Raw genomic sequence first — 25,404 nt, forward strand, 5'->3', positions numbered from 1 at the left:
TGGTGGCAGCGTGTATGAGCGGGTGTGTGGCCTGGGTCGGTGTGTGATTTATGCTTCCATTACAGCAGAGGACACCGGTTGAATGCTGGACTAAGAGAGGGGAGATGGATAACCCTTGCAGGCGCAACCCCAAGTCACGTGTGAGAGCGGACACGTGACGAATTAGTGAAACCACGGAGAAGGGATCCATGACAAACTCCATTTCCGAGTCCTTCTCATTATATAGGGGGACCCGTCAGGGATGCCCCCTCTCTCCAGCTCTTTTTGCTCTCGCAATAGAGGCTTTGGCAATACGTATAAGATCTTCCTCTGACATTAAGGGTATAAATATAGCGGGTCCTGAGGATACCATCGGTTTATATGCTGACGACATGGTGATATTTATGTATAGGGCGGAGGAAACCTTGTCACAGGCAATTGCCACTATAGATCAATTCAGTAAATACTCCAGTCTATGTATAAACTGGGACAAATCTGCTCTGTTGCCGCTCTCTCGTACCCCTAGATCAGGCCTCAAAACTCTCTCCTCGTTACCTATTGTATGCAATTTTAAATATTTATGTATTTACATGTCCTAATACAGCAACTCTGACTTACAGCTTAATATTTATCCATTGTTAGAATTAGTCAAATCTAAATTTGCGTCTTGCAGCAAACTCCCGTTGTCTGTTGCGGGCCGTATTAACCTACCGTATATACTCTAGTATAAGCCGAGATTTTCAGCCCAAAAAATTGGGTTGAAAGTGCCCCTCTCGTCTTATACTCGAGTCCTGGTCGGCGGGTGAGGGGAAGCGACTACTGTCAAATACTCGCCTGCTCCCAGCGCTCCTGATGCGGTCCCTGCATGTCCCACGGTCTCCAGGCGCGGCAGCTTCTTCCCCTGTTCAGCGTTCACTGGTACCGCTCATTAAAGTAATGAATATGGACTCCACTCCCATAATATTCACCTTTCTGCGTTCCACCGCCCCCCCATCTTCCGCGTCCTCTTCACTGACTGTTCAGGTCAGAGGGCACGATGACGTATTAGTGTGCGCGCCGCCCTCTGCCTGAAAAGTCAGTGCAGAGAGACGGGACGCTGAGGAGCAGCGGGCAGCGACAAGAGGCGAGTATGTCATTTTTTTTTAATTTTTTTTTGTCTTTTAGTGCAGCAGCAGCAGCAACATTACATGTGGCACAATGTTATATGGAGCATCTATGGGGCCATAAAGAACTGCATGGAGTATTATATGGGGCATCTATGGGGCCATAAAGAACTATATGGAGTATCTATGGGGCCATAATGAACTGCATGAAGCATTATATGGGGCTCCTGATTCTATATGGATATTCAAAAACACTTAACCTACTGATGTCTCAATTAATTTTACTTTTATTGGTATCTATTTTTATTTTTGACATTTACCGGTAGCTGCTGCATTTCCCACCCTAGGCGTTTACTCGAGTCATTTAGTTTTCACAGTTTTTTTTGTTGCAAAATTAGGGGTCTCTGCTTATACTCGGGTCGGCTTATACTAGAGTATATACGGTAATAAAATGATACTCCTCCCTAAGCTTATTTATTGCCTTCAGCATAGCGCAGTACCGGTACCTAAATCCCTCTTTATAAATCTAAACTCACAAATTACTACTTTTATATGGGGGAAAACTAGACACAAACTTAGGCTGTCTGCTTTACAGAGACCTAAATGGGGGTGGAGCGGCATTGCCGGATTTTTTTCTGTATTACCTGGCCGGACAGGCTAGACCAGTGGTCCCCAACTCCAGGCCTCGAGGGCCGCCAACAGTGCAGGTTTTCAAGATTTCCTTAGTATTGCACAGGGGTTGGAATCATCACCTGTGCAGATGATCACATTACCACCGATGCAATACTAATGAAATCCTGAAAACCTGCACTGTTGGCGGCCCTCGAGGCCTGGAGATGGGGACCCCTGGGCTAGACGATTAAGTACATGCATGCGTAATAATTATCTCCCTAATTCTGAACATCATCTGCTTCACTCTGCCCGAGTTGAGTGTCCATTGAGCTTCCTGGAATTAGAAAAAATTAGTGTCCCCCGTTTACTGCCTATTATTCGGCTGGCACGGTCAGTTTGGAGGCAAATTAAAAAAAAGTTGTTGGATTTAAAGATATTATTGCTGAAATGCCCCTATGGAAAAATAATTATTTTCCTGTGCTGTTGGGCCACCCGTCCACTGATTTTTGGATTTTGCATGGTGTTTCCTCGGTGGGTGATTTACATAACCGGAGGACCTTCGTGTCCTTTGAACAATTGCAGACTAAATACGGTATCCCGAGATCCCAATTTTCTTTGTTTCCTACAACTAAGATCAGCTTTCCAGTCGTATATGAGGGGTGTGGGTGCAGGTCGAGCTATCTCATCTCTACCTCTGATAGGAATCCTCAGTTCGCAGGTTCCCCAGGGCCTGATCTCCTCTTTGTATACCTATATGCTTTCAGTGGGAACAGGGTGTGCTATAAGATCTATCGGGGAAATGGCAGGGACTTACCCTGACGCACAAGAAGAGGAATGGGAAGAGATTCTAGAATCCCCACTCAGGGTGTCCGCATCGATTAATAACAGAATGACCCAGCTATATATAATCTATCAATCATATTTGACTCCGATACGACTTTTTAGGATGGGTCGACTTCAATCATCAGTGTTTGCGTTGTCATTCATCAGACGCAGATTTTATCCACATGATGTGGAAGTGCCCCAATCATCCTTCAATACTGGAAAGAGGTGACATCATTACTAACGTCCCTGTTCTCTTCTCCTGTTCCTCTTGAGCCGCTAATCTGTTTGTTTGGGGTATGGGATGAGGAGACTTGGGATGATTATGTTGGGATTTTTCTACGGGAGACCCTTTTTATGGCACGGAAGGTACTGGCATTACGGTGGATGGGGGTTCATGTCCTACCCTCAGAGCCTGGATTGAACTGGTGAACTCTATCATCCCATATGAACGTACTTTATATCAGAATAGAGGATGTCCAGGTATATTCGATAAAAACTGGAACAGGTGGAATGCCTCTCACCTTACTCTATAAATTCATAGTTAATTGGTATCCGTGTAAAGAGTTAGATTTTTCAAGACATCGCACAGAGGAAAATAGAATTCTTAATATCAAGCGGCGGAATGATAGCTATTATAGTTGTAGTTTAAGAACTTTAAATTCTCATAGTTCGATGTTTCCGTTTACATGGTTCACATGAAGTAAATGATTTGATATACACAAATTGTTGTCTTTTGGAAATCCCATATACTGTAAATACCATCTTGGATATAATTAAGAATACACATTCTGCTTTATACTCAAAAATGCGTATAATATACATGTCCTATATTGTGTGTAACAATGAGTAAAAATGTACTTTGTTCATGGGACAACCCCTTTAACAGCTCATTGACCTATAAGAAAAACATGGATTTCTTTAAAGTAAGACTTCAGATCAGTTGTCGAGGTATCCATTTATTTAGCTTCCTATGACCTGTATGCCCATATAGTTGGCTTAGGAGGGATGATCCTGCTGACTGATTCCCTATAACCAAAGTTTAGCATTTAATGCTGCTAAATTTGATAAGTTTGTCTAAATCAAATATCTTTTTTTTTTAGCCTGTTAACCTTCCCAGCAGATCTATGGATTAAAGAAATGTAAGTAAAATTGCTACAGGTACAGTAGGGAATACATGTTTACATTCTATTTTATTTTTAAATAATGTGCTTAATAGTGCCAGCCGCTATGATCCGAGAGCCAGAGAAAGGAATCGACAAATAGAAGAACAAAAAGCTCTTACATTAAAGTTTCAAAACCAGGTAACCAATAGTTTTTTAGTACATGTATATTGTATATAAACATGCGTATTCAGCAGGGTCTACTGTTGTACATTGCAAATCACTAGTCACTGAATTTAGGCCTTAGCCAATAAGTAATAGATTTATCTAATTTGCGATTATTTGTGACTAGTTGAGTGCAACGGTATTTTGTCTTGGTGCATTTACACTGATATTCGTTTCAGAATATTTTTGCAGTTTAAGCATGCTACCAGTCACTCCATGAATAGGTAGAGTTTAAAACACAATTCTCGTTCTCTGTAGCTTATCGTCCTATAGTCCAGTAGCTTATCGCTGGCGTGGCTGGCTACAGCTACTCATACATGGCTTGGTACAAAAGCAATGTGCAACAGTTTAAACAGCCTGGGCATCGCCCGTGGAGACGGACATGCGGCGCATCTTTCCAGACAGCAGCATGTCCATTTATCTTGCGGAGGCTCAAGTCTCCGCAGTATAAATGTCACCCGTATAATGTATTGGATCTGGTGATTCCACACGGTTCAATGATCACATGCAGAATCCTCTGCGTTCAAAAGACTGCAGCGCTTTGGACGCAGTGGACATGTGCTGCGTTCAAAGCGCTGCCAATTCCTGACCATGAGCACATACCCTTAAGTATCCCGATATAGAAATAGAAATCCAAAACACACAAGAACAACGATCCGTAGGCCAAGGTATATTGAAAAAGTATAACAAATTTTATTACATAAATACAATAAAACAGGTGTAACAGCGGGTACTCCCACAAGACATGTAGATAAATTTAAACAGCAAAACGGGACATGTAAGGTCTGGCGGTAATACCCATTTAAAATACTCATATAGGGAGCCTAGACACTAAGCTCCTATAGTAACAGAATTCTATACCCGCATAATAATATAGCGGCGGTGCAAGGTGTAATATACATTTAAGTAGTTGGCTCACATATATGATAAAAACCAATGACCTACCCTGGTATTCCCAGTATCACATAATGGAAGATATTCACATAGTGGTCTTACCTAGTGTGCAACTAGCAACCGCCGGGAAAACGATCAGGGGACCCACCAGTACCTTCCACGTCTCCCGACGCGCGTTTCGGCACAGCCTTCGTCAGGTTGCCCCCTGACGAAGGCTGTGCCGAAGCGCGTGTCAGGGTGACGTGGAAGGTACTGGTGGGTCCCCTGATCATTTTCCTGGCGGTTGCTAGTTGCACACTAGGTAAGACCACTATGTGAATATCTTCCATTATGTGATACTGGGAATACCAGGGTAGGTCATTGGTCTTTATCATATATGTGCGCCAACTACTTAAATGTATATTACCTTGCACCGCCGCTATATTATTATGCGGGTATAGAATTCTGTTACTATAGGAGCTTAGTGTCTAGGCTCCCTATATGAGTATTTTAAATGGGTATTACCGCCAGACCTTACATGTCCCGTTTTGCTGTTTAAATTTATCTACATGTCTTGTGGGAGTACCCGCTGTTACACCTGTTTTATTGTATTTACCGGTATGTAATAAAATTTGTTATACTTTTTCAATATACCTTGGCCTATGGATCGTTGTTCTTTTTGTGTTTTGGATTTATGTTTGTAAACGATTGGCCTATTACTGTAGTCCGCCAGATGTAGCATAAGTATGTGTACTTCCATTTATATTGGAAATATTAGGGTATTGACTACTTGACAATGCTACCATTGTGCGTTTCGAGATATGTGCTTAGCGATATAGAAATAGGCAGAACCAGATTAAATTCTTCCATAGTCATGGGGGTTAAAGTTTGTAGATGTGTTGGGAATGGCATTTAAAGTACACTGTATTGTGGGTTTTAAAGTCTAGTTTATGCTTTGAGTTTATTAAGAGATTCCTAAAAAAAAAAAAAAAAATACACATCACTCATTGCCATGTGACTTCATCAACAAACTAACAGTGGGGGTTGTACAGCGATATATGTATGTGTACCTTCACCACAGCCGACCCTATAGTGTAGAAATGTCACAACATTTTTCTCCTTCGCCTCATTGGGGGACACAGACCGTGGGTGTATGCTGCTGCCAATAGGAGGCTGACACTAAGTGATACAAAGAAAGTTAGCTCCTCCCCTGCAGTATACACCCTCCTGCTGGCTCTCAGCTAACCAGTTCTTGCTTAGTGTCTGTAGGAGGCACATGGGTCTGTTTCAGACCCCACCGTTTTTATTTTATTGTTTAATTTTCTGTAAATTTTTATTTTTTAATTAACGGAGTGAAGAGGGCGACGGTTCCTTTCAAGGTTCCGATCTCCCTCGAACCATCAACAGGCGAGCACGGCGAGTATACCTCCCCATACTCTCTCCTGCGACGTGGGAAGCCATGCCTGAGCTCACTTCAGGGGCGACGGTTCCTTCATGGTCCCGATCTCCCCACACCTGCAGCAGGCGACCACATGGAGTGTCGCCTCCATGTATCCTCTCCTGGAGCCAGGCCTGATGCCGGACAACTGGCCCTGTCCACCCGGACTGAACTCCGTGGCTGTACAGAGGCCCCTCTCTATGGCGTCCGAGCAGCCCCCACTGTCCCACCACTGTTAAAGCGGATGGAACAAGGAGGCGGACGGTTCCTCTCCACCTCCCTAACAAACAGATGATGGATTGAGGCTTATCCCTGCACCGTCCACGATGCACAGAACAGCGCTGAAACCCACATCCGCGGCGGCTCCATGCCGGGACGCGCACCAATGGTGAGTGGATCCATCTTCAGTGGGATATTCACATGCTGACAGGCAGCCTCAGCCACTTCCCTGTGGCCCACCTCTCTGAGTTAACACTCTGGATGGCTGCAAAAATTTAGCCCCCGGCTTCGGCCGATTTGTAGGCCGCATCCTGGAAGTCTTGCCTTCAACGACCCACTGGTGACGTCCGCCGGCTACACAAATTTAGGCCCGGCTTCGGCCTATTCAACATCGTGTCTGTGGCTCCACCCCCCAAATTGGCGCTTCTCGCTCTCTGCGAGTTTTTATCAACTCTGCAACTCCCGGTGGCCATCTTGGTCCACCTGGCCAGCTCACACTGGGGTGACAGTTTTTTTTGCATTAAAGGGGCACATCGACTCTACATCAGTACCCGAGTAAGGAAGTACCTGGTCTTAAAGGCATACGATTAGTAGTCCCTGGTCTTAAAGGCACATGACCAGTATTTCCTAGTCTTAAAAGCACATGACCATTATTCCCTGGTCTTAAAGGCATATGACCAGTATTCCCAGCCTTAAAGGCGTATGACATGTATTCCTTGATCTTTTAAAGCGCATGTTCAGTATTCTCTGGTCTTAAAGGCGCATGACCAGTATTCCCTGGTCTTAAAGGCGCATGACCAGTATTCCCTGGTCTTAAAGGCGCATGACCAGTATTCCCTGGTCTTAAAGGCGCATGACCAGTATTCTCTGGTCTTAAAGGCGTATGACCAGTATTCTCTGGTCTTAAAGGCGCATGACCAGTATTCTCTGGTCTTAACCCTGCTGTTATGTTGGTCAAAAATGACCGACTTTGAACTTCAATATTCTTTAAAATATTCAAGATGCGGCTCTGAAACCCGTGGCCGACCGACCCATCCTCATTTAAGTCAATCAACCACAAGTTTCAGAACCGCATCTTGAACACCCCAAAAAATACCAAAGTTCAAAATAGGTCTCCCCAGACCGAACAGAACAGCAGGGTTAAAGGCGCATGACCAGTATTATCTGGTCTTAAAGGTGCATGACCAGTATTATCTGGTCTTAAAGGTGCATGACCAGTATTATCTGGTCTTAAAGGAGCATGACCAGTATTCCCTGGTCTTAAAGGCGCTTGATCAATCCGAGGAGCCCTCCCCGCCGACCCCAGCTTTATTCTCTAGTTCCCCTCAGTGGACTTCTTAACTGACCACAATCCATGGTTCTCTGACCAAGAGATCGAATCCCTCTGTGTACCCTCTGTGTTTGGAGTGCTCGCAGGACCAATATACATGGTCCCTATCCTACATGGGAGCCGTCGGCTAGCAGGGGCCGCAAGTATTCTAGAAACGTGCAGGCGTCTAGAAACATACAGGCATCTAGAAAACGGAAGTTTTTCGTTTCCTGCTCCCTCACCAATGATTTGATGACAACAAGGCTCTGAATATGGATTGGATATTGCCTGAGCTTGCCAGAGCTTCAGAGACTAAACTCCCTCGAGAGCATTTGCCATTCAATTCGGATAAGCCATTCACTGGACAGAAGCCTCTACGTGGGATGCCATGCCTGGCCTGTTTTTTTTAAGGGCGACGGGTCCTTTTAAAGGGCACCGATCTCCCCACACCATCAACAGACGAGCACACGGAGTGTCGTCTCCATGTTTCCTCTTCTGCATTCCACTATTTAGCGGAAGATGCAAGAAGGCGGACAATTCCTCTCCACTTCCCTGTTAAGAGGTTGATGGATCGAGGGTTCCTAATTTTTATCTCTGCACCGTGAAGAGAGCGGCGATGGCAAGAGACTGACCTGCTGGATGCAGCCGCACATTCTGCCATGGGGCAGATTAACCGGGTAGAATCTCCTGTGGTATACCTACCAGTATCCCTACCCGATGGGTCATCAATTAAAAATACCACGGACTGTCAGATAGCAAATCTGGTTCGTTCCGTCTTCGGGTTCGGCGCTCTATCCTCCCTAGCGGCCGCATGGATTGCTAGAGCAATGGTCTCCTGGCTGGAGACCTTAACTACCTTGATTCACACCAGTAACAACTGGCCAATCAAATCCTTTGAGCGGGAGACTGACAAAGGATAATAATAATTTTTATTTATATAGAGCCAACATATTCCGCAGCGCTTTACAAATTATAGAGGGGACTTGTACAGACAATAGACATTACAGCATAACAGAAATACAGTTCAAAACAGATACCAGGAGGAATAAGGGCCCTGCTCGCAAGCTTACAGACTATGAGGAAAAGGGGAGACACGAGAGGTGGATGGTAACAATTGCTTTAGTTATTCGGACCGGCCATAGTGTAAGGCTCGGGTGTTCATGTAAAGCTGCATGAACCAGTTAACTGCCTAAGTATGTAGCAGTACAGACACAGAGGGCTATTAACTGCATAAAGTGAATGAGAACATGATGCGAGGAACGTGTTTTTTTTTTTTTTTTTGTTTTGTTTGTTTTTTATATAAATTGGCCTACCGCCTCAATGCATTAACCTAACGATCCCTGTGTGGCCTATCTGAACAAATGAGTTTTTAGGGTACGCTTAAAACTGTGGGGAATGGGGATTAATCGTATTAACCTAGGTAGTGCATTCCAAAGAATCGGCGCAGCACGTGTAAAGTCTTGGAGACGGGAGTGGGAGGTTCTGATTATTGAGGATGCTAACCTGAGGTCATTAGCGGAGCGGAGGGCACGGGTAGGGTGGTAGACTGAGACCAGAGAGGAGATGTAGGGTGGTGCTGAGCCATGGAGTGCTTTGTGGATGAGGGTAGTAGTTTTGTACTGGATTCTGGAGTGGATGGGTAACCAGTGTAATGACTGGCACAAGGTAGAGGCATCGGTGTAACGGTTGGTGAGGAATATGATCCTGGCAGCAGCATTCAGGACAGATTGGAGCGGGGAAAGTTTGGTAAGAGGGAGGCCGATTAGTAGAGAGTTACAATAGTCCAGACGAGAATGAATACGTGAAACAGTAAGAGTTTTTGCAGAGTAGAAAGTAAGAAAAGGGCGAATTCTAGAAATGTTTTTGAGATGCAGGTAAGAGCGAGCCAGTGATCGAATGTGGGGGGTGAATGAAAGGTCAGAATCAAGGATGAAGGATGGAGTAATGGTGGAACCGCACACGGAGATGGCAATGTCAGGCAAAGGTAGGTTAGTAGAGGGAGAGAACACGAGGAGTTCAGTTTTTGACAGGTTCAGTTTCAAATAGAGGGAGGACATGATGTTAGAGACAGCGGTAAGACAATCACTGGTGTTTTCTAAAAAGGTCGGCGTGACAACAGGAGAAGAGGTGTATAATTGGGTGTCGTCAGCATAGAGATGGTACTGGAAACCAAATCTACTGATTGTTTGTCCAATAGGGGCAGTATACAACGAGAAGGAGGGGGCCTAGGACTGATCCTTGAGGAACCACAACAGTAAGGGGAAGGTGAGAGGAGGAGGAACCAGCAAAACATACAGTGAAGGATCGGTCAGAGAGATAGGAGGAGAACCAGGAGAGAACGGTGTCCTTGAGGCCGATGGAGCGGAGCATAGTGAGGAGGAGCTGATGATCCACAGTATCGAATGCTGCAGAGAGATCCAAGAGAATTAGCATGGAGTAGTGACCATTAGATTTAGCTGTTAGTAGATCATTAGAGACTTTAGTGAGGGCAGTTTCAGTAGAGTGTAAAGAGCGGAAGCCAGATTGAAGAGGGTCGAGAAGAGAGTTATCTGAGAGATTGCGGGTAAGACGGGAGTGGACCAGGCGTTCGAGGAGTTTAGAGATGAAGGGAAGATTAGAGACAGGTCTATAATGAGCGGCACAGTTTTGATCGAGGGATGGTTTTTTAAGTAATGGATGTATGATGGCATGCTTAAATGAGGAGGGATAAATACCGGAAGTGAGGGAAAGGTTGAATATTTTTGTTAGGTGAGAGGTGACAGCCGGGGAAAGGGACTGGAGGAGATGTGACGGAATGGGGTCACTGGTGCAAGTGGTTGGGCGAGAAGATGCAAGGAGCCTGCTTGCTTCTTCTTCTGTAACTGCTTCAAAGTCAGAGAGTGAACTAGATGCAGTGGGGGAGGGAGGACAGTGCATGGTATGAAGAGATTGGGAGATGATTTCCTGTCGAATGTGGTCAATTTTTTCTTTGAAGTAATTGGCCAGATCGTCAGCACGGAGATCCGTGGTTGGGGCCTGCTCTCTTGGGTTGAGTAGGGACTGGAACGTGTCAAAGAGACGTTTAGGGTTAAAGGATTGTATAAGGATTGTCCAGCACAGTCTAGATCTAAGGGATCTTGGTTCCAAACAGGGGAACGAAAAGTAAGATCGACCCTGGACCTCAAACTTCTAACAACCTTTGACATGGTCCTCCTTCTTTGGATGGAGTCCCTCCGCTCAGCCATTACTTCAACAGAAAAAAGTGCAGTTTCCGGCATCCATCGATATTCGGGGTGCTTACCCTCTGCAAAAATTCCTTTCCATTCGTCAACAGCATTTTCAAGTCACAACCTTGTCCTTCGGCCTTGCTTCCGCACCCAGAGTGTTCGCACGGGTCATGGCAGATGTCATGTTTCTCTTGCACTCTAGAGGCGTGCTCGTCTTACCCTGTGTGGTCGACTGTCTAGCCGCCCTTCCAGGACTACGCTGAGTCGTCTATATCACTTGCGATACCTTCTCACCTGGGCTGGCAGCTACACTTAGACAAGTTCTCCTCATTTCCAGCCCAGCAGATATCCTTTTTGAGGATGATCCTGCACACTTCTAAAAGGATGGTAATTCTTCCTCGAGACAAGGTCATGGCCCTTCAACAGGGAGCTCGCGCAAGGAGAGTTCTGAGGACTTGATTACTCACCCCCTCATTTCATTCGATTTGCTAAGAGAGTTCTGAGGAAAAATGGTGACGACAATGGAAGCGGTTTCCTTCACTCAGCTCGTTTTCAGCAAGTCAAACAGACTTTCAGACAATAGTCTCTGAGCTCCTTCTTCATCCAGGGCCTTTCTCCCGGTTCAATGGTTATTAGTAACTACGAATGCCAGTCTTTTTCTCCCTGTCATTGTTCTGGAGATCCGAACGGTAGTCCTACAGCAGGTCCACTGCCTTCTGGCGGGTCACCCTATCCGAATTCAATTGGATAATGCCACGGCGGTGCCATACGTCAGTCATCTAGCAGGTACCCACGGTCAGGCGTCATGACCGAGGTACCTCACTTTCTCTGATGGGCCAAAGTCTATTATTCGGTGATCTCGCTAGTATATATCCCAGGAGTAGAACTCTGAACGGCAAACAAATTCAGCCGTCAGGGTTCTGCCTCAAGTCAGTGGGAACTTCACCCCGAAGTCTTCCATCAGATCTGCCCTTACTGGAGCTCTCCAGTTGTAGGTGGGGTGACATCCAGACTGAAGGCCAATGTACTCGAGTTCGTGGTTCGGCCTCGAGATCCAAGAGCCATCGCACTCCATGCTCTGGTTCTGCCGTGGTACCAGTTTCCATAACTCCCCTTCCATTACTTCCGAAAGCCTTTCGGAAGCAGAAAGGGGCCCCAGTGATCCTCAGAGATCCGCACTGACCACGTCCGTTTTTTGTTTGCGGAGCTAGTATCTTCTCGCCTTATCGCAGCAAAACTGCAAGTAGGAACTTTCTCACAGGGAGTTTTCACACTTGGTCCTTCTCATTGGGACCTTATTATTCCTAGGAGCCTTACAGTAGGCTCCTTTTCATCCGGGCAGACTTTACTATCAGGGAAAGTCGCCCCTTTTTCCTCTGCAATATTCTCACTCTGAGTCTACGGAGCTAGCTGCTCTGCTCTTTCAGACTTTTTTCCCTTATTACCTTCGAGGCAAGTTTGTCCTCAGGCCATCCCCATCCCTTGTTACCAAGGTGGTACTGTATTACCACTGTTATGAGGGCATAGTTCTTCCCTCATCTCTTTTGGCACCAGTCCACAAAATGGAATGAGTTCCCCCATATTCTGGATGAAGTGAGTGCTCTGAGTAGGTATGTCTTGAGGACGGCGTCCTTCCGAAGGTTGGACGCTTTATTTGGGCTTTCTGACGGTAGAGGAAGGCTTCCTGACATTTTCAGGAAGGGTTTAGCCGTTTCATCGACCATAACATGGTGAATTCTTTTCACCATCCAGGAGTCCTTCCGTGCTAGATGTCAGCCTATCTCCCTGTCTATCAAGGGTTCTAGGCACCAGGCGTCGGCAAGGCACGCCTGCAAGCTTGCGGATTCGTCTAGTCCGCATGCATTCTTGAAGCACTATAATTCCAACACTTCCACAGATGTGAGTCTGGGCAGGCAGACTCTGCAGGCCGCGGTGGCGCACTTGTAAGTAGCGGTTACACAGGGCCTGATCTATTGTTGTCCCCACCCAGGGACTGCTTTGGGACGTCCCACGGTCTGTGTTCCCCAGTGAGGCGAAGGAGAAATAAAGATTTTTGTGTACTCACCATAAAATCCTTTTCTCCGAGCCATTCATTGGGGGACACAGCTCCCACCCTGTTATTAGCTTATGATTGTTTTTAATAACCTGACATGCTATACTCTCATGTATAATATGACATGCTATACGCTCATATATTGTTATTGATCTCCTACTGCTTTTGCACTGAACTGGTTAGCTGAGAGCCAGCAGGAGGGTGTATACTGCAGGGGAGGAGCTAACTTTCTTTGTATCACTTAGTGTCAGCCTCCTAGTGGCAGCAGCATACACCCCACGGTCTGTGTCCCCCAATGAATGGCTCGGAGAAAAGGATTTTACGGTGAGTACACAAAAATCCCTATTTTTTTTTTTTTTTTTTATTATTTTTTTTTTTTTAATCTAGAGGCTGCAGGAACCTTCTGTACATGATGCTGTAGAGCTAAAACTTCGTGTGCCTCTTGAAAAGGAAATTCCTGTTACTTTACTTCCAAGACCTGAAGAATCTATCAAGGAAGAGCCGGAATTCCCACAGATAACGCCGGTAATTTCTTTGCTCGTATACTCCTCATAGGTTAATTTTTCTAACATGTTATATTTTGTGACTGATTCCTTCCAAATTTTTTTGAACATAAAGGAAATGGAGAGAGAAATTAAGCACGCTCTTTATGGTGGTAACCAGGATCAAATTTTAAGTGAAGCGTTCCGCTTGACAATTACTCGCAAAGATATTATGACCCTTAATAGTCTAAATTGGCTTAATGATGAGGTGAGTAATGAAGTTACTTTTTTCTTTTTTTTTTTTTCTTTTGTGCATGCCTATTTAAAAACTAGCAGTCATTTAATTTTTTCGCTTTGCTAGTGGAGACCAAAAAAACAAACACTTTAACTCTACATTGACATCCATATCTTTTTTTTTTTTTTACATCCATGTACAATGGACCATTTTTCTCATGTAATCTGTTTTGCATCCATTTACTTTGTCATCAGTTAATTAAGTTGAATTAAACAATTTGAACTTTGATTTATCCATCGCCTCATCCAAACTTTGATGGAAAAGAACAAAGTCTGTCTTTCGTGTTTTTATATCCAATCCCCATTTGTTCTAATGGCCAAGTTGCAAAATGTATGAGAATAGGAACGGTCTTGTGTACAGTTTAAAACGATTTCTGTGTGGGTCAATGAAACTGAGTTAGCTTGTCCAAGGGAAAAACAAAGTGGCAGCACATACATGTGTGAATGTAGCCGAACTGTGCACATTTCTCATGTACAGGGTTCAGGCTTTCTGTGCCCTGGTCTTGCTTAGTTATCAGTACTTGGCTAAGGCTACTTTCACACTTCCGTCGGTACGGGGCCGTCGCAAACCATCGGCCCGACGGACGTTGTGCTAAATTTAGCACAACGTGGGCAGCGGATGCAGTTTTACAACGCATCCGCTGCCCATTGTGATGAGCGGGGAGGAGGGGGCGGAGTTCCAGCCGCGCATGCGCGGTCGGAAATGGCAGACACGTCGCACAAAAAAAGTTACATTGAACTTTTTTTGTGCGTCGCGTCTGCCAAAACACGACAGATCCGTCGCATGACGGATGTGACGTGTGTACATCCGTCGCTAATACAAGTCTATGGGCAAAAAACGCATTCTGCGAGCACATTTGCAGAATGCGTTTCTTGCCCATAATGACGGATTGCAACGGAGCCCAGAAGACTGAAGTGTGAAAGTAGCTTAACCAGCACTACCTCTACTGAAATCTTGCACCAAGTCAGAGCCAGAAATGGATTAAAACGTTTTAGCGGAAGGTCTCGCATATTGTCCTGTTCAATCTCCTTGTTGATTTAGCTCAGAAAATGCAAAAACTACTGCCTTGTTTTACAAGAAAAGCAATACTGGAGCAGATTTGCTAAAACTGTCTTTACATTTTCTAATCCGTTTTGTACATTTTAAAGCTCAGCACAGTGGCTCCTGCTTTTTTTTAAATAAATCTGGCCTCCCTTTAGATTGTCTAGCCTTTGTATACTACACTGTGTGCAGAATTATTAGGCAAGTTGTATTTTGATCACATACTTTATACAACGTTGTCCTACTCCAAGCTGTTCAGGCTTGAGAGCCAACTACCAATTAATCAGGTGATGTGCATCTCTGTAATGAGGAGGGGTGTTGTCCAATGACATCAAAACCCTATATAAGGTGTGCTTAATTATTAGGCAACTTTCTTTCCTTGGGCAAAATGGGTCAGAAGAGAGATTTGACGGGCTCTGAAAAGTCCAAAATTGTGAGATGTCTTGCAGAGGGATGCAGCAGTCTTGAAATTGCCATACTTTTGAAGCGTGATCACTGAACAATCAAGCGTTTCATGGCAAATAGCCAACAGGGTTGCAAAAAGCGTGTTGGGCAAAAAAGGCGCAAAATAACTGCCCATGAATTGAGGAAAATCAAGCGTGAAGTTGCCAAGATTCCATTTGCCACCAGTTTTGCCACATTTCAGAGCTGCAACGTTACTGGAGTAACAAAAAGCACAAGGTGTGCGATACTCAGGGACATGGCCAAGGTAAGGAAGGCTGAAAAACGACCACCTTTCAACAAGAAACATAACATAAAACGTCAAGACTGGGCCAAGAAATATCTTAAGACTGACTTTTCAAGGGTTTTATGGACTGATGAAATGAGTGACTCTTGATGGGCCAGATGGATGGGACAGAGGCTGTATAAGTAAAGGGAAGAGGGCTCCACTCCGACTCAGACACCAGCAAGGTGGAGGTGGGATACTGGTATGGGCTGGTATCATCAAAGATGAACTTGTGGGACCTTTTCGGGTTGAGGATGGAGTGAAGCTCAACTCCCAGACCTACTGCCAGTTTCTGGAAGACAACTTCAAGTGGTGGTACAGGAAGAAGTCTGTATCATTCAAGAAAAACATCATTTTCATGCAGGACAATGCCCCGTCACATGCCTCCAACTACTCCACAGCATGGCTGGCCAGTAAAGGTCTCAAAGAAGAAAAATTGACATGGCCCCCTTGTTCACCTGATGTGAGCCCCATAGAGAACCTGTGGTCCCTCATAAAATGTGACATCTACAGGGAGGGAAAACAGTCCACCTCTTGGAACAGTGTCTGGGAGGCTGTGGTGGCTGCGGCACGCAATGTTGATCGTAAACAGATCAAGCAACTGACAGAATCTATGGATGGGAGGCTGCTGAGTGTCATCATAAAGAAAGGTGGCTATATTGGTCACTAATTTTTGGGGGGTTTGTTTTTGCATGTCAGAAATGTTTTTCTAAACTTTGTGCAGTTATATTGGTTTACCTGCTGAAAATAAACGAGAGATGCGAATATATTTAGTTTTTATTAAGTTGCCTAATAATTCTGCACAGTAAGGCTGCCATCACACGGACAGTATTTGATCAGTATTTTACATCAGTATTTGTAAGCCAAAACCAGGAGTGGAACAATCTGAGGAAAAGTATAATGGAAACATATGCACCACTTCTGCATTTATCACCCACTCCTGGTTTTGGCTTACAAATACTGATGTAAAATACCGACCAAATACTGCTAGTGTGACGGCAGGCTAATAGTTACCTGCACAAACGGATATCCTCGTAAGATAGCCAAATCGGAAAAAAAAAAAAACCCACTCCAAGTTCCAAAAATGTTAAGCTTTGATATTTGAGTCTTTTGTGTTGATTGAGAACATAGTTGTTGATCAATAATAAAAATAATCCTCTAAAATACAACTTGCCTAATGATTCTGCACACAGTGTAATTAGTAGGCTTAACCCCTTTGCGACCAATGAAGAATATATACGTCATGGCAATCGCATGCGCGCAGGTTATCGACACAAGGTGTTCAGCTGAAATGACAGCTGATGCCCGCACCGCTCCCGGCAGCTTAACCCGCTAAATGCTGCTATCGATATTGCAGCATTTACAATGCAGAGAGAGGGGACTCCCCAATGCAGAGGGGGCGTCATCATGAGGGGCTGATCGTTGTTAGTGACACAATGTTGTCATGATGACATCTGGGTCACCAGAGCTAGCAAACTTGTATGTCAGTGCAGCACTCACTGTTTATGAAACATATAAATTCTCGTGCATTGCTATGTTTTATAAGCAATCGTAGCTGACAAAATAAAAAACAAAATTGTACAAATATATAAAAAAAAACTGCTAAAAAAATATATTCTACCCATAAATATTTATCTGAATTTGTTTTTACCAAAAGTACCGCTGCATCCGGAATGACCTGACATAAAAATCTGTCCCACTAGTTAACCCCTTCAGTGAACACCATACAAAAAAAGAGGTAAAAAACTGCTTTATCATACTTACAGAACAAGCCACCATACAGCGCCATCAGCGGAAAAATAAGTTATAGCCCTCAGAACAAAGCAATGCAAAAACAATTCTATAAATATATTTTATTGCGCAAAAGCTCCAAAACATGAAAAAATAAAATGTGGTATCACTTCAATCGTAATTTGTTTGTTCTGCCTCCCAAAAATCTAAATGGAAGCGATCAAAAAACGTCATGTTACCGAAAATGGTAGTAATGAAAACATCAACTCATCTCGCAAAAAACAGGCCCTGACATGACTGTCTGTAGAAACATGGAAAAATTATAGGTATCAATAAAAGGTATGCAAAATCTTGTTTTAACTATTAAAAAAGTCTGTGTGTGACAGCAGTCAAACCTAAAAACCTGATATAAATTTGGTATCGCTGTAATCGTACCGACCCAAAGAAAAGTCACCTAATCACTTATACCGCATGAGGAACTATGTAAAAAAAAAATTATAAAAAACAAATTCTCGACCTATTACTGGGATTTTTTTTTTCATTCAGTCTCCCAAAGATCTCAGTAAGGCTCAGCTCACATTTATCCTACGCTGTGCGCTTACACCAGGTTTTCCAAGTAAATCTCCGAAATATGTGATTCAGACAGAACACCCCCACCCTTGGGCAGAAGATTCCCTATAATGAGGCAGACGGAGGCACTGTGGACACTGTCTGGCCTGTGACTAGGCAGTGTCTATCTTCTTAGGCTTCTTTCACACTTCCGTCGGTACGGGGCCGTCACTAAGCGTTGGTGCGACGTACCGACGGACGTTGTGAAAATTCGACACAACGTGGGCAGCGGATGCAGTTTTTCAAGGCATCCGCTTCCCATTCTAAAGTCCCAGGGAGGAGGGGGCGGGGTTCCGGCCGCGCATGCGCGGTAGGAAATGCAGGATCCGACGTATGAAAAAACGTTCCCTTGAACGTTTTTTCGATACGACAGTCCGCCAAGACACGATGCATCCAGTGCACGACGGACGCGATGTATGGCCATACGTCACGATCCGTCGGCAATACAAGTCTATGGGCAAAAAACGCATCCTGCAGGCAACTTTGCAGGATGCGTTTTTTGCACAGAACGACGTATTGCGGCGGAGGCCAAACGACGCAAGTGTGAAAGAGGCTTTAGGTATGGATAAAAGCTCGGTCAACCAGTTTTGTGCACTTCTAAAAAGGACAGCGCTGAACAGAGGCCAGATGGAGTCCAGAGTAACTCTGCTGCCTCATTATAGTGAATGGATCCCTTGGGAGTTTCATCTGAATCACATCACTTAGAGATTTAGATGGAAACCCCAAAGTAAGTGGTCAGCGTAGAGCGCCGGATAAATGTGATCCCAAACGTTATGTAAAATGTTCCCCATAAAAGCTTCAACTCAATCCACAAAAAAAAGCAAGTCCCCACTCCGTTCTATCATCTGTTAACGAAAATATAGGGGGCTTCCATGTTACTGGTAGCACAAAAGCTCTGGAAAAGCTAAATGGCTCCTCTCTCCTCATAAGAATTTCGGCAAATTTTGCCCTCCCAAATCCAAATGCCCCTACCTTCCTTTTGAGATCCCGTGGGCCAAAACCACATTTGGCGCCCACGTGTTTGGCATTTCTGTAACAATGAGAGCCCGCCTAATTTACTGGTGTGTGTCTCCAGAATCACGAGCTAGGCACTACAACATATTGGGCATTACAATGGCAGTTTGGTAAATTCCCAAAGGGATAACATTTCCAAAATGGGGTTACTTGAAGGGGGGATTCTGCTCTTGGAGGATCTGTATATGGAGTCCGCAAACAATTCTAGGAAAATGTGCGCCCCAGGAGGTAAATGGTGCAGTCCCTCCCAAGTCTTGCCGTATTGCCACTTTCAGCAGAATTTGAGACAACTTTGGTGCTTTTTACCCATTTCCCAATGTGAAAATGTAAACTCTGGGGATGAAACTAAATTTTTGTGGTAAAAATGTTTTTTTCTTCACTGCCCGATGGTATAAAATTCGATGACACACTTGTGGTGTCAATATGATCACAGCACCTCTAGATGAATGAATTGAGAGGTATAGTTTGAGATGGAGCAGCTTCAAACCAGTCCGGCAAAATCTGAACTCCAATATGATATAATTACATGGCAAATTTTTGTGTCTATTTTCTCCTGCTATCCTTGTGAAAAAGAAAAAAAAATTGCCACTTTTGGGTATTTTCGGTCATGTAGGCCCTACAAAGTGAGAAATGGCTGGTCAACTTTTAAGCCTTCTAGCTTGCTAACAAAAAATGTTTCTCTATCACCTCTCATTGGGGGACACAGGAACCATGGGTGTATGCTGCTGCCACTAGGAGGCTGACACTATGCACAAAAAAAGTTAGCTCCTCCTCTGCAGTGTACACCCCACCGACTGGCATTATGCACTTCAGTTTTGCTTAGTGTCAGTAGGAGGTGGACACGGGTCTTTCATTAGACCCTTATCTACCTCAATGTGCGTCGTTTTCCTTTCAGATTTTCCGGAGGGACACAGGGTGAACAGTCACACCTGTAGTCCCACAATACGGGCTATGAGTACGGCGTGTACTGCCACCCCGTATCCTCATAGATCCCTCAGCAGGACCATGATGCTAGCACACAAGCGTGCCAAGAAGTCTGGTCCTAGCTCCATCCCCCACCCACTTGCCCACCAGAGCCTGTCGGTTGCGGAGACGAGAACGTCAATCACAGCTCCTGTTTGTCTCATTCCTCTTCAGGTTAGTAACGGCGTGGGATGTTTGAGGTGAGTATTTTCCCCATCCCATCCCAGATCATTCAAGGGTGTTGGGGGAGAAAATACTCACCTTTCTTCATCTGTATACTGTCAGCTAGTAGCCTAAATCCTTCTAAGAGTGGGACTCTGTGTCCCACAGTTTGGGGGTCCAGGGCTCTTACCTCACCCTGGATCTCTCTTCAGCTTCCCTTGTGCGGATAGTTCCCCATTTCTCAGTATGGGTCCACCTGGGAGGGTGTTCATTGCGGCGGTAGCACCGAGGCCTTATAAGGTCTCCGTGCCGTCTCTCTCCCCATGGCGGTCACCGGGCTCTAATCCAGTCCGGCGCAGTGCCTCTGCCCCCGCTCTCCTTCGGGTGGGCTAGCCTTGCAGGGCCTCCACACCGCAGCTTACCTTCCCGCCGGCCACCGGGGGCTAATTTAGGCCACGGCTTCTGTCGGGGCCTAGTGCGGCCTTATGGCTCCGCCCCATCCTCTTTCCGGCGGGCTTTTCTCCCACCCGTCTTCCCCTCTTCTCCCCGGCGCTTAGCCCCGCCCACTCCTCCCGGCCTCAGCACAGACTGTGGCCGGCGCCAACTTTGTACCCGCTTTCGTGCAGCTTCAGCGCTGGCTGCTTTCGGCGTCTCTTGGCTCATGCTGCGGACTTCAGAGAGCGGGTCTTTGCACCTTCGCACCCTCCTTTTCAGTAGCGCGCGTTTTTTTGCACTGCTTCATCTACAGTCACCATTCCCGGCATGTGGACCCAGCGGTGATTCCTCCTACAGGACTTGCTTTCCCTGATGACCTCCTCCATCCTCTACAGCCGAAACTATCCACAGGACATCTGCCGTGAGTAGCTCTTCACTGCAGACTGATATTCTTCCTCTGCTTTAGTCAGACACCTTTTGTGCTCTCCTTGTAAGGGCAGGTTCCCCTCAGGTTAGTCCTCTCCCACCTGTCAGGACTGCAGTGATCCCACCGCTCAGGAGCCCCCCTCTGCCCCAAGTAAGAGTGAGGCCCCTATCCGAGGTTGGGCTCCCCCTCTGTCTCAATCTGTGGCGGATCTCACCAGGGTATCCGAGACCCCGTGTCCGATCTTGATAAGTTGACCTTGCAGACCTCCGCAGTAGCCAGCGGGTCTCAGGAAGCCCCGTCTGAGCCTGCCAAGACCGGCCGTAAAAGGTCCAGACAGGAGCGCCGGTCCGACTCCTCTTCCCGTTCCATCTCGCCTCACGGTCCATCTCAGCTGTCAGTTTCTTTCCGGTCCTTTCCCCCGAGTCTGGCGAGGCTTTCTCGGACGCGCCTTCAGAGGGACGTTTTGGAGCTGCATTCTGACCAAATCGCTAACATGAGGGATATGGTTCAGAGCCTCATTGGAGCAATCAAACCGACCTGTGGCATCAAAGATTCCTCTATGGAAAGCGCGGATCAAGCGGTTTCGTTTAGATGGTAGAAGCCACCTTCGAAGGTCTTCGCTCCTCACCCTGAATTCGAGGAGATCCTGACCAGAGAAAGAGAATCCGACCAGACGCCTTCAGAGAGGAAAGCGCTTGGCGTTTTATATCCTTTTTCTCCAGAGCTCACCGCTAATTGGACTGCTCATCCCTCGGTGGATCCTCCAGTTTCCAGGCTGTCCACCAACACGGTCCTTCCGCTATCTGGTGGAGCATCTCTGAAAGATTCTAACGATGGTCATAGAATCCTGTGCAAAGTCAGCCTTCGAAACAGGTGCATCTACTTTTGCCCGGCCATTGCTTCCACTTGGGTTTCAAAATCCATATCCAAATAGGTCAAACAACTCCGTCGGGGCATTCTGGACGGGGCCCCACCTGGACAGCTGGCGGAGCTTGCCAACCAGATTTCTCATGCGGGTGAATACTTGGTCTCCGCTTCCCTGGATGCCGCGTCTTTTGCTACTCAGGTGTCCAGCAATGCTGTTGCCATCCGTCGGACCATTTGGCTCAAGGCCTGGCAGGTGGATTTGTCTTCGAAGTCCCTTACCAGCCTGCCTTTTCAGGGTTCACGTCTCTTTGGTTCTAAGCTGGACCAAATCATTAAGGACGCCACCGGGGGCACAAGTCTAAACCTCGTCGCCCTCCTCCTAGATATCAATTGCGGTCCTTTCGGCCTTTTCGTCGCTTCGCGGCGTCAAACTCCTTTTCCCGGCAGCAACAGAGGCCACAGGCACATCAAGAGAAGACTGTTTCCTTTAAACCCACTCCTTCCTGGCGCTCTCGCTACTCCCAGGGAAGATCCTCCAGGTCTAGGACTGGAAGATCCACCTCGGCATGACTCACGGCAAGACCCCAGCCCACTTCCCAGGCTGGGCGGCCGTCTCCTCTTCTTCAGGGTCGTCTGGATCTCCTCAGTAGAGGGCGCATGGGTCAGGGAAGTTGTATACTTGGGATACAAAATAGTGTTTCACGACCCTGGGATCGTTTCTTTGAATCTCGACCTCCAAGAGATCCCGCTCTAGTTCCGGGTTTCTTCGCAGCCATTGCTTCTCTCCTCAAAGCCGGAGTAATCGATCCCGTCCCAGAAAAAGAACGGTTCACAGGTTTCTATGCCACTTTTTGTGGTACCGAAAAAGACGGCAATGTTTGTCCCATTCTGGATCTCAAATTGCTGAACAGGAGAGTTCATCTGAGACACTTCAGGATGGAATCCCTTTGTTCAGTAATTGCTTCCATGGAGGCTCAGGAATTTCTGTGTTCCATAGATATTCAGGACGCCTCCCTCTATGTCCCGATATTCCCGGGACATCACCGATTTCCTGCGCTTTGCGGTGCTCCAGGACCATTTTCAGTTCGTCGCCCTGCCGTTCGGTCTTGCAACTGCTCCCAGTGTTTTCACGAAGACCATGGTGGCGCTGATGGCCATCTTGAGGGTCAGGGGACTGGTACTTTTCCGTACCTCGACGACATCCTCATCAAGGCTTTTTTTCAGGCTCACGAGAGCCTGTCCATTGTCCTCGACAGCCTAGTCCGTTTCGGGTGGCTGGTCAAGAAGAAATCCTGTCTTGTTCCTTCCCAGCGCCTCGTTTTTCTGGGCATGCTCTTCGACATTCGTCAGACCAAAGTCTTCCTTCCCAAGGACAAGAGATCCATCCTTAGGACGTACGCTTGCTTCAGGGTCCTCGGGTTGCCTTCTTCCGATCGGCCATGAAGGTTCTGGGGAGGATGGTAGCAACATTGGAAGCGATTCACTTTGCCCAATTTCACTCACGACCTCTTCAGCAGGCCATCTTGTCACAGTGGGACAGGTCTGTCTTGTCCCTGGATCGTCCGATCCGACTCTCTCCCCGGGTCAAACGGTCCCTCAACTGGTGGCTGACGTCATCTCTCAAAGCAGGTCCTTCCTTCCAGTTCACTGGCATGTGGTGATGGACGCCAGCCTGCTCGGCTGGGGCTCGGTGTTTTGCCACCTGACTATTCAGGGTCGTTGGTCGGCGCAGGAGTCTTCTCTGCCGATCAACGTCCTCAAGATTCTCTACCTTCGACACTGGGAAAGGATTCTCAGGGGTCTACCTACCTAAGAGGTCTTCCATCAGATTTGTCCTCGATGGGGAACTCCGGACATGGACCTCACTGCGTCCTGAATGAACAGGAAGGTTCCTCAGTTTGTCTCCAGATCTCTCGACCCTCTCGCAGTGAGCGTCTACGCTCTGGCCATTCCTTGGTTGCAGTTCGAGCTTCCATATCTGTTCCCACCTCTTCCCTTGCTTCCCAAGCTGTTGAAGATCAAGGCGGAGGGGGTGCCGGTAATTCTGATTTCACCCCGCCAACCCCCCCCCCCCCGGATTTGCCCAGGAGTGCTTGGTTTGCGGAGATCATCAATCTTCTCGCAGACGCCCCCTGGCGCCTTCAAGACAGGCCTGATCTGCTGTCTCAGGGTCCGATCTGCCACCCGAATTCTCGGTCACTCAGTTTAACAGCGTGGCTGTTGAGACCGCAGTTCTAAGAGCGTCCATGATCCAGGCTAGGAAGCCTTTGTTTTCCAGGATATACTATCATACCTGGAAGGCTTAGGCTTGGTTCACATTGCGTTATGGCTCTATGTTTAACGCAGTGTGATGTAGTCCGTTAACGCCGCCATAGACTGCATTGTCGGACGCATCGCTAGCGCACGCCCATAATAGGCGTGCGCTAGCGATGTGCTGTCATTTGAGTGACGGACCCGAGACGTGGGCTGCAGCGTTTCTGGGTTCGTCACTGCTAGCGCAGATCGCAGATGGAGCTAGCAGAAGCTCCCTCTGCGCTAGCGCTATGCAAAAGTTGGCACTTGCGATAGCGCAGTCCGTTCAACTTATGCACTAACACAATGTGAACCTAGCCTTATTTCCGTTGGTGCAAGTCCAACCGTGTTTCACTGATGTCCTTTTCCCTGCCTTCCATTTTGGCCTTCCTTCAGCCGGGACTTGTTTCGGGCCTTGCTCTTAGTTCCCTAAAGGGCCAGGTTTCTGCACTCTATCCTTTTTCAGAAGACGTTATCTTCTCGGCCACAGGTTAAGATCTTCCTTCACGGAGTAGCCCATGCTGTCCCTCGGTACAGGGCACCTGTGGATTCTTGGGATTTAAATTTTGTGCTGGACGTTCTGAGGGGTTCCCCCTTAGAACCGACAGGGAAACCTCCCTGAGAGGCTCAATCTTGGAAGGTGGCCTTTCTTGTGGCCATCACTGCTCTCCGCCACATTCCTGAGTTGGCGGTACTTTCTTGCCGACCTCCTTTCTTGGTTATCCACCAGGACAAGGTGGTCCTCAGGCCTCCGCCTTCCTCAATAAGGTAGTTTCCACCTTCCACCTCAACGAGGACATTGTTCTGCTTCCTTTTGTCCAGCTCCGACTCATTCCCTGGAGCGATCGTTGAACAAGCTGGACCTAGTCAGGGCAGTGAGGATCTACCTGGCTAGAATGGCCACTTTCCGAAAGACTGATTCTCTTTTCGTCATTCCTGATGGCACGCGTAGAGGCCTGCCGGCTTCCAAGGCGACTACTGCTCGCTGGATCAGAACGGCAATTTTGGAGGCTTACCGGGTCAAGAACAGAGTGCCCCCTCCTGGGATAAAGGCTCACTCTACCCGGGCTGTTGGCGCCTGCTGGGCAGTGCACCACAGGGCTTCCGCCATACAGCTTTGCAAAGTGGCAACCTGGTCTTCCATCCACACGTTCGCCAAATTTTACAAGGTCCATACCTACGCTTCGGCGGATGCCAGCCTAGGCAGATGGATCTTGCAGGCTGCAGTGGTGAGTCGTCTGACCTGATGGAAGTCTGTTTTCCCACCCCAGGGACTGCGTTGGGACGTCCCATGGTTCCTTTGTCCCCCAATGAGAGGCGATAGAGAAAACAGGATTTTTGGTTGCCTACCGTAAAATCTGTTTCTCAGAGCCTTCATTGGGGGACACCGCACCCTCCCATGTTATTCAGTTTCGGT

General features: G+C 46.8%; 1 protein-coding gene across 4 annotated transcripts in view; it reads left to right on the plus strand.

Moving 5' to 3' along the window:
* The window catches only part of SENP1 (SUMO specific peptidase 1), a 98,339-nt gene that overhangs the window by 59,918 nt on the left and 13,017 nt on the right, over nucleotides 1–25,404 (plus strand). For 3 of the 4 annotated variants that reach the window (XM_069758664.1, XM_069758666.1, XM_069758665.1), the window contains 4 exons: nucleotides 3,620–3,658; nucleotides 3,736–3,820; nucleotides 13,330–13,467; nucleotides 13,561–13,692. In XM_069758664.1, the coding sequence (XP_069614765.1) occupies nucleotides 3,620–3,658; nucleotides 3,736–3,820; nucleotides 13,330–13,467; nucleotides 13,561–13,692 (394 nt within the window). The remainder of the gene's footprint in view (nucleotides 1–3,619; nucleotides 3,659–3,735; nucleotides 3,821–13,329; nucleotides 13,468–13,560; nucleotides 13,693–25,404) is intronic. The other variant, XM_069758667.1, reaches the window with a different exon arrangement.

This window comes from Ranitomeya imitator, chromosome 3, assembly GCF_032444005.1.
Source record: "Ranitomeya imitator isolate aRanImi1 chromosome 3, aRanImi1.pri, whole genome shotgun sequence".
NCBI lineage: Eukaryota > Metazoa > Chordata > Amphibia > Anura > Dendrobatidae > Ranitomeya > Ranitomeya imitator.